The sequence below is a fragment of the Pygoscelis adeliae genome, unplaced genomic scaffold (genome assembly GCF_000699105.1).
Source record: "Pygoscelis adeliae isolate BGI_AS28 unplaced genomic scaffold, ASM69910v1 Scaffold54, whole genome shotgun sequence".
Lineage (NCBI taxonomy): Eukaryota > Metazoa > Chordata > Aves > Sphenisciformes > Spheniscidae > Pygoscelis > Pygoscelis adeliae.
Genome location: NW_008824982.1, coordinates 4,832,420 through 4,842,319, shown reverse-complemented (window position 1 = coordinate 4,842,319; position 9,900 = coordinate 4,832,420). Strand labels below are relative to the sequence as shown.

Below are 9,900 nucleotides of genomic sequence, written 5' to 3'. Positions count from 1 at the left end.
TGAGAGTCACCCCACCACGTTTCTGTGATGGCGACTAAGTCATACCTCTCCCACTGCACAATGGCTTCCAGCTCCTCCTGTTTGCCGCCCATGCTGCGTGCATTGGTGTAGATGCACTTGAGCTGGGCTATCCATTTCACCCCCGGCATTGGCATGCCCCCCCAGGCTCATCTCTAGTGAGGCTGGTTTTATCTCCTTCCTCCTTCGAACCTATTTTACAATGGATGCCTTATTTTTTCAGTTCATTTTCTAATCTAACATGCTTGATTAATCACGAAATAAAGACAAACAGGACTTTATTCTCAATTACTAGTTTCACTTCGTACTTAATTATCAAAATCATTAAAACTATCTACTTTCACAGTTTTTCAAATCTGAGTTAACAGAATGCAGTTTTCACCTTTTTTTAAAATTAAACTGATAATATGCTTATCCTTCAGCCTTTACCCATGTATCTCCTACACATAATCTCTACAGAAAATAGTAAAGCTTAAAAACCAGTCTGAGCTTTGGGCAGTTTTTCAGGCTGTTAGAATAAATGAAAAAAAGCCCCACACGATATCTATAAAATTTATGTAGAACCAAAAGAAATCAACGATTAGTCTTTAAGTTCAACTATATGGAAAGAATCAAATAGGACCTCTGTTTTCATTTGATCTCTGTGGAGTAATAGCCAAATTCTGAAAACAACTCTGTTGGATGAATTATATTTCTCTTACATGAGCCTATGTTGTATATGTATTTGTAAGAAACTTTTTTCTTTTTTTAAGGGAAACTATAAATATATACTTCAGCTTTACTAATATTCAGAATACATTTTCAGAAGAGCAATTTCTGTCACAAAATACTTAACATGAAACATGTTAAAATTAAGAGCTTTAGTATATATTCCAGTGGAATATACTATATAATTTATTATACCACAAAGCCTTCTTGAAGAAAATTAAAAGTTGCCAGGTAAGGTGCTCCAGAGCCAGGTAATACAAGACTTCAAGATCCTCTATGCAGCTACAGAGACTCCTTTATTAACTCCCTCCTAGGGGTTCAGCTGTAATGCAAGGCTTAGCATCGATTCAGTCCCTCTGTGTAGCCCTAGGCTCAGATTTCTGAGAAATCAATAATATCTCAGAAACAGCTATGAAAGTACATAGACCAGAACCATGCACAAAACAAAAAGTACAACTGCAGGCATTGGTAAGATTGCAGACACAGGGAGAGTTAAGAGCTCAAGAATTCAAGAGGAAAAAGACTGTCATGAAAAGGTATAAAACTAAGGAAAACGAAGAGAGCTGGAAGACAGCAACTTAGTGTCATCCAGCCCGTTCCAAGGAGCAACAGAGGCCGACCCTTCCTCCTCCAAAAACAGACTCAAGTGTTTTGCTGGGGGCGGTAAGCACATCAAACTTAGTAGCTTGTTAGTTCTAGCACTCCATTAGGGTGTGCAACAGGCAATAAATAATTTGTGTACAAACTGCTTGCGCAATCTCTTTGTTCATGGCAGAAGTTGGACAGAGTGACAAAACAGAGGGTTACACTTTCAATAATATATTGCTATACAATGTAACTCAACAAGCACCTGTTTTCTTCACCCGGCCCAGATCAATCACCACATGGGACAAATGATGCTTGCTAAATGAGACTTGCTCAATTTTTCTTGTTTGCACTGTGAAATCTGCTGTCTGCAAAATCTCACTAGTGCTATTCAGACCCTATTCTGATAACTGAGTAATTAGTTCTTTTATATAGTATTTACTTGTCAGTACAGCTGTGCAGTACTGCAAAATTATTAGCAGCTCTATTTTCATATCCTCCTATGAACTGACACCATTTTTACAGCTCATTTTATAGATGGAAGAATTGAAGCAACGAGATATATTTAAGCCATTTCTTGAGTCCTGTTCTCACTCTTCAGAATTCTCTTCTGTTCCATTTTTTTCCAAAAGACTTCCAAACCCCAGATGCCTTTCCCAGTCTTCCAGTCCCAATAAATCTTCATGTCCTCTATCCCAAGGCTCCTGGTACCATGCTTCTTCCTCCAATTAAATTCAACGCTTCTCCGCATTTGAGACTGACTGTTTCTTCCTTGAATTACTCAAGCAACACATGTGCTTAGTGAGACAGGTTTGACAGAGGAGACAGTACGCTGATTAAGATTTACCGAGATCTTGACCCTGACACCTTTTCATAGTTATTTTTCCCTTGCTAAAACCAAGTTTCACATTTCTCACATTTATAGAGGTGTTCCCTATTTTAACTAATTTAATGATTTAAGGACAAACATTTTATGATATCCTTTGTTTTTTTCTCTACATTGTTTTAATAACAAAAGAAAACAAAACAAAAAAAAGAACATCACATCTTACTGAAGTAAAAGAAAAGTAATCCCAGAAACCCTTAAGAGACATTGTATTAATAACAGGCATGTTTAAAGTTACAAAGAAAGTAAACCTGAAAGATCAGATGCATGTATGTCTCAGAGAACTACTTCCATTACTGGGAGACATGAAAAAAAAATCTTTGGGGTTTATTCAAATAAAGCTAAGAAGCAACACATCAGTAAAATAATTTCCCAAAAAATCAGTCTAAGATGTCACAAGACTAACTACAACTGTGCTTCTTGGTATATTTCCTGTGAACACACCAGAGGAGCATAACAAAGCCCTAAATTAAATAATTAATATTTATCCCGTATTTACTGTATAAGGCAAAATTTGTGTATAATGGACATACAATCAGATTGGGAAATAATAATTCAAAATTGGTCCTCTCATTTATCCCAACAAAGAAAAGGCCAATTTTGTGAAACAAGAAAGCCTTTCAGTTTCAGGATTCCAATCAAAGGTAAATGCATAGTCGATATACAGTTAGCATAATTTTATGATCTAAGTTAGGAACAGCTGTTGTCGTCTACTGAGTATGCATATAGTCAAGTACTAATATATTTTTTTACTTCTGGACTGTTTATGAAAATTTTAAATAAATATTAGAGTAACATAATCTTTCACCTCCTTCAGAAGAACTGATCTTGAGTGAAATACCAAACTGAGTATGGGTCACAAAACCTGGAAAAACACACCTACTATACTCGAAAAAAAAGTTGTATTGAGTTGAGAATTTCTCTTCTGTGTCCAGACAAATCACAGTACACATGCTCTTTTTTTTTTTTTTCCAAGATACATATTCTTTTAACAAAGGCTACGCAGTTTCTTCAGAGAGGCACAGCAGATCTGCAGGTAACTCCAAATAAAACTTGCCATACAACAAAATCATGCAGTACAAGGTTCAAACTCTAACTTTTGCTTTTTGTAGTATGTTTGATTATTAAGAAAACACAAACCTACCATCTGCAGTTTTTTCTTATCCTTATTAGCATTACTGTGCGCAGCCTCAATTGCAGTATGGTGTTTCCATGCCAATTCTTCTAAGGTCTTGGAATGAGCCTCCTTTAACTGTGCAGCCTCTCCTTCCAATCTTGCTTGCAATTTTACCAGCTCCTTCTCATAATATTCACGCTGTGTCTCCCTTGCTTCATTTACTTTCTATAAAAGACAAATGCAATAATTTCTATTAAACGGTTAAAAAAAAAATCTGAAAAGAGGAAAAAAATACAAAAACATAACTGATGAAATAAATCTACAGAAATTAACTTCCATATAAAACAAATTCAGCAAACACTAAGCACGGACCAAATAATTCAATAACCAAAAAGGTAGTTTCAATATAACGATGCAAAACAATGTATCTATATTAAAATCTATTTTTTGCTCTATTTAATCTGGGGAAACAGCAACAGGGTATCAAGCCTATAAAAAATTTCAGTTCAGTAGTTTCAAACACGTTCAGCACATTTGCAGAGATTGGCTTTTTTAATTGTTCATTAACCATTTCACATTTCTCCTTACTGAGACACTTTAGATACTAGGCATCTACACACGAAGTCATAAATTAAATAAAATTGTTAAAAGATGTCCAAAGCAGTCACATCTAATCTGACTTCCCTCTACTCTCACTTTACACTCTACATTAGTCATTCTACGTTGCTACACGAGATACACTTGGAACATACTACTACTGGTCCTAGTCCAGTCACATCAAACAAAAATTAAAAAAAAAAAGATCATTTTTTCTTAGAATTCTAGGTCTTTTGTTTTTATCCAACTAAAGCCAATAAGCTGTTTAACCTTCTCCAAGGCCAGAATTTGCTGCCTTTGTCGCTCATCCAGACTCTGTGTTTTACTTTGTAGTAAGTTTCTTTCCTCTTCCAGTTGGGATAATTTTTCTTTTAATCTAGACTTTTCTGATTCCAAATCTCTGATTGTAACTTCTTGAGTCATTTGAGTAGCTTGAAGCATTCCAATGTGGCCTAAAAACAAAACAGATCTTTAAAACCTCACAGCACTGGTTTCATGTAATCAAAGTACACATTGATACTTCAGTGATTTCTAGAACTACAGCTCTATGGAAGCTTTCACATGGATCTCCATTATCTTCACTGCAATGCTTACCTTCACCTCCACTTCTCCCTTTTTTAGTTTTATTGTAAAATGTCCAACAACAGTGGAGCATTTGGTTCTGCGGCTCCTTTAGTTTCAATTTTCCTGGTTCGAAGTTGCATATTAACTCCAAGAGAAAGCAGAGGTAGGCAATAGTATTAACACGGACAGTCTATCTTGAAGAACTTACCCCACCTAAAAATCCCACGATAAGCTACACAACAGAAAGCAGAACATTGAAGTCTAATGGTAAAGATGTTACTGTTTTATCAAACTCATAATTTAACCAGCATGCTAGGTATAGCAGCTAAAGCTATGTAAAACTTAAGGAATTACACTTTTTTTAGTTTGCTATAGGGATATGACTAAAGAATGTAACAGAACTCATTCTCTCCATAGTAAAGTATGATCTAAATCCTTGCAGGTTAGGGGCTTGCTTTTAATCTTTATATATATTAAAAAAAAAAAAAAATCTACAAAGCTAGACAGTATAATCATCTGTCCTTCACATCACCAGTGGAAAAAGGTTTATAACTTCAAAATTTTTGTCCTTGTTCTTCTTAGTTTATATCTGTATTATTGAAAATACTACTACCAGGTACTGATTAAAGCAGTGAAACTGTTGTTATTCTGGGAAAGGCTTAGGAGGGGATAGAAGACCATTTTGGAAAAGAGGATGCTCCTAGGTTTGTTCAATTGAAAGACAAGAGAGGGGATATTCTCCCATTATTTTAACATCTTTGTAGAAGCATCATGAAGTCATACCTAAGCTGACATTCCATGTTGGAATGGATTCTTTTGACAGAAACACCTTATTATCCCTTTCATAAATTGCATGACCTAGACATGTTTGAAATATGCCTTTTAAAAATCAGCATATGATAAAATGAAGTGGTAAAACAGACTTTAAGGATTACACAGAGACCCTTAACAGTTTCACATAAAGAAAGCATCCAGGTAAGAAAATGTATTATTTACTCAGAATAAATTTTTTTATTATTTTTGTAGTCACAACTTCTAGGAGAGACCTCCCCCCCCATTTTATTATAACCTTAAAAAAATGACAGATTAGTTGAGTTTTAATAACAGAGTATTGCTTTTAAATTTAAGTTACTAAGAAATAACTAAGAAAGTGGACTGTGTGTCACTGTTTCTCACAAGGCAAAACCACTGAGCCTCCCAATTCATTTCCATCTGCGGTTAAAACGAGATGTGTCAGAAAGGAAACTGTTTTAGCCTTTCTTGTCTGTGGACACTGATGTGAAGGGAAGGACAGTAAGATATGGAATAGAATTTGGCCACAAAAAATGCTTCAAAATTAGTACTATTTTTATAAACAATGCACATCTCTAATTGTACTAAGCCCTGAAGAATTCTAAGAATCATTTTAGCATTTTTGTGTGATAAAACTAAAAACTGAAGAGAACAAGTACGCTTAACTTCTGTAACATTTCAAAAACTACCTTGTCGCAAAAGTTCAGCCATTTAAGAAATGTATTTGCAAACCGAGATTTCAGAATCTAACAAGGAGAATAATCGTACAAGAATTTCCAGTTTGTCAGGAAGTATTATGCCCACGCATATTTTATTGTAAGCGCACACACACACTGATCTAGAGCTTTTGTCCTAGCAATACTGACACACAATAGAGGTTTCCCATTCCTCGTGCTCTACACAGAAGGTATGAAACGCAGCAGTTTCCTTTCAAGTTTAGAATCTCAGGATAAATGGAAGAAGAATATATTAATTTCCCATAATAGGCTTAATACACTCAAATTGCAATACAATGAGTAAATATTTTGAATGGTAATTAAGTATGAGAATTTAGTTTCTTTGGGGCAGGATTTTTGACTTCCAAGTGTGAGCTAAAAAATCAAAGGAGATGGCAGCGGGCCAGCGTTGGAAACTATTTCCAAACAGGCTGGTAATCAATTATATGACACGCTAATGGCTTGGTGACACGACTGTAACCAGGGCTCCTGGTTCTCTTTGCACAGCAAGGTGCTGTAAAGCAAAGATGTACTATTGCCAGTGCCACTGAACTCAGCAACAGCGTGGACACGCTGCAATTTCTGGTCAAGCTAAAAACCTCAGCACCAGAGGAGACCAGTGCTGGACTCATGGTCTAGATGACTCACTGCCATCAGTAATAAGGAAAAATAGCCTGGAAATTTGTGTCCAGTAAATTTGGGGCTGGCTGCTGAACTTCTGCCATGCTTCTGCCTAAGGAAAGAAAACAGGAATGGCCAAAGAGTATATGAGAACAGGTTTTCTTTCTCCAGCAGTCTCAGGTCATGAATTTTTCTATGAGTGCCTCACACATCACTTTTTGGAGGGTCAGATTCCCATTTGAGATCTTCTTAGCAGGAAGCCCATTCCTTTTAGCTATTTACATCCAGTAGGACCTTCCAGTCTCGGGTCCCAGCTGGCCTGTACGTTGTCCAAACATATAGCCCAGTCTATTCCTAGCCCTTACCTTAGCTAGCTCATCTATGTCACTTGTCCTAGGCATGAAGTTCTCCTAGGCAGCAGACACACTCAGTCCATCTGCAGGAACTGCTTCATTATTTGAAGAACAGAAATAAAGCCTTGATACAGGCCACAGTCACATACACAGATGAGGGCTAGGCCACATGTAGCCAGCTAATAGTAAGCTATTACAGTAATAGTAAATATAGTGTATAATATAAATAGTAAACAATTACAGCATTAGCAAGTTAATGCTGTGAAGTATTTTCTGTCCCTAAGGCCAACTGGCACAGCCTGGCAACATCCCAGCCTTCAAAACAACGTGATCTTATCCAAACCGACTTTTGGGAAGGGCCCCTGGGCTTGTGCTAACTTGTGTGGAAAATAATCAGGTATTTCTACGATTGGTCTAGTTGAACAAGGCCAAAGACAAGCCGGGGGCTTATTTTTAGCCTACAATCCTACCTACAGTATAGTTAACCAAGTTCAAGCATTTGGGCCCAGGCCTATGCCCTACCACTAAGCAGTTTACTAGAGAAACAATGCCAGTAAGTTAAAGCCCACATGCGTACAGGCAAATCTTAAACCATTTTCTATGCCTTTCCATATGCCAATGAGCACACAGAACTCAAGAAAACAGTTATAAAGAAAACCCTAACAGATTTATTAACTGATAAGCTGCAAGCCTTCTGACAGTAGGTGTAAAGCAAAGTACCACAGTCTCAGCAAAAAGACAAGGCAACTGAAAAATGATGGAGAAACAGGAAGCATGTCTCAGTGATTATGTGGAGAACAGATACAGAGCAGAAGCATTCTGTACAAGTGCAGTTACGGCAAGAAATTCCGAGGCCTGGAAGATGCGTACCTGCCATACAAAGTAGAACATTTGGACAAATAAGTACACAGAAAAAGAAACATAGGTACGATGCATGTGACATCAAAACAGTTTAAAAACCCCAAAACTTGTCAGAAACATCTGTGGACAGCATTGAACAGTCTTTGGGCACTCTAAACCTGCACAAGGTTAACAGAAAAAGGAAAGGCTAGAATAAATAGATTAAGTTCATTTCAGATTAAGTTACTGACATACATACTGGCTTTGAGAACAAGATCAGTAGCCTGCTGCTGTAAGCGCTCTCTAGCAGCGGCTAGCTCACTTTCCACTTCTTTGTGTTTGCTTAACAATGACATCTCCTCCTCCTTCACATCATCTAGCTGCTTTTGAAGAACCTAGAGGAAGAACAGTATAATGCCTGTTATTATATACAATCACGTTTAAATTTAAATGAGCATTAGGTTAAAATGTACAGAAAAGACCCTTCAGCAAACAAGTTTTATTTATACAAAAGCTGAAATCTTGTAATATTACCATCACATTCATTTTGTATTATGTGTTGAAGCACTACAAGATACTGGATATATGGCATGACAAGGATGCATAAGAGAAATGTGACAATATTCAAAAAGGTAAATGAAAAATAAAAATGGTAAAATGGTCCACAGAGTTTGGGGGCCAATTTGAGAAACCTGGTTTCTGGTATCTGAGAGTTCTTCACATTGAAGAATACATTATATGTTCACGGCAGTTCACAGTGTCCTTCATTGCAACTGTCAGTGTTCAGCCCTGACACAGATTAAGCTGCACATGGATATACGTAACATGAGAGGTAGGGAATTAGTTAAATTAAACTTTTAGTATGTTTTAAGTCAGATGTACTGATTCACAATAGCATATCTTGGGTAGTGTGATGATGATGTGGTCTCAGCCATGCAGGAAGGAAAAGGAAATCTTGTTCTGTTTTGAAAGGAAAGCTAGATTTCTCATCATTCAAGTCACTGGAATAGTAGAGTCATTTCAGAAACTAAAGCAGGAAATAGAATTGGGGAAAACACTGGACAGGACGTGTAATGAAACACAGACACCAGAACTGGTGAGATTATGCCTTTGATCACCCGATGATCAGAGCAGGACCTGACTTAAAAAAGTGCTGCAAATACTGTACTAGACTCTTCCTCTTCTTTGGAACCAAGATGAACTCCTTTATTGCAGGAATGATCAACATACAGTGGGTTTCCTCTTCGCTGCAGCTTGCCAGAAACCCACCTCCTTGGTGCAGTCAATTGAAAGGCAAGAGTGTTGCTTTGTTAACTGAACAGAGTTGGAAATGAACTTTTGGAAGGCCCCTTGGGAAACTGGGAAAAGGTATTCTGAATTTAACATCTGATAAAGGTGGCAGTCTTCTTTCACTATACCCTGTAGCCTTTACACAAGAAGGAAGGATAGTCCAAAAGATGGACTGGAATTAGACTGTAAATGGGAAAAGCTCATGGCCCATCTCAGCTCTACCCAATGATGCTTAATTACTACGACCATCACATTTAAGGTACTTCTGGCTTTGAAACTTGAAAGTAATTACAAATGCAAAAGACGATACTTAAGCTTACCCAGAGATTACTGTTCTCCAGACCTCAGCACAGCTACCAAAAACCAAGCAGAATTTCACAGAATCTTTTCCTTCAAGTCCAGCATACCCTGTTCTATTTTTTGCTGACCAAAAAAATTCAGTCTTTGTATTTCTGGGATGTCTTGTCCTTCTTTAAGGACAAAAAACTTCAGTATCTAAATGACACTGTGTTGTGGTTTAACCTGGTAAGCAGCTAAGTACTACACAGCCGCTCACTCACTAACCCCCAGAAGGATGGGGGAGAGAATCAGAAGAGTAGAAGTGAGAAAACTTGTGGGTTGAGATAAAGTAGTTTAATAAGTAAAGCAAAAGCCACGCACGCAAGCAAAGCAAAACAAGGAATTCATTCACTGCTTCCCGTCGGCAGGCAGGTGTTCAGCCATCTTCAGGAAAGCAGGGCTCCATCACGTGTAATGGTTACTTGGGAAGACAGAACACTATAACTCTGAATGTCCCCCCTTCCTCCTTCTTCC

At 37.4% G+C, this 9,900-nt stretch overlaps 1 protein-coding gene across 3 annotated transcripts in view; it reads right to left on the bottom strand.

The window, feature by feature from the left end:
- The window catches only part of FAM184A (family with sequence similarity 184, member A), an 83,370-nt gene that overhangs the window by 42,979 nt on the left and 30,491 nt on the right, over window positions 1-9,900 (bottom strand). For all 3 annotated transcript variants that reach the window (XM_009325654.1, XM_009325655.1, XM_009325656.1), the window contains 3 exons: window positions 8,057-8,192; window positions 4,182-4,363; window positions 3,342-3,539 (listed from right to left, as the gene is read on the bottom strand). In XM_009325654.1, coding sequence (XP_009323929.1) covers window positions 3,342-3,539; window positions 4,182-4,363; window positions 8,057-8,192 — 516 coding nt within the window. The remainder of the gene's footprint in view (window positions 1-3,341; window positions 3,540-4,181; window positions 4,364-8,056; window positions 8,193-9,900) is intronic.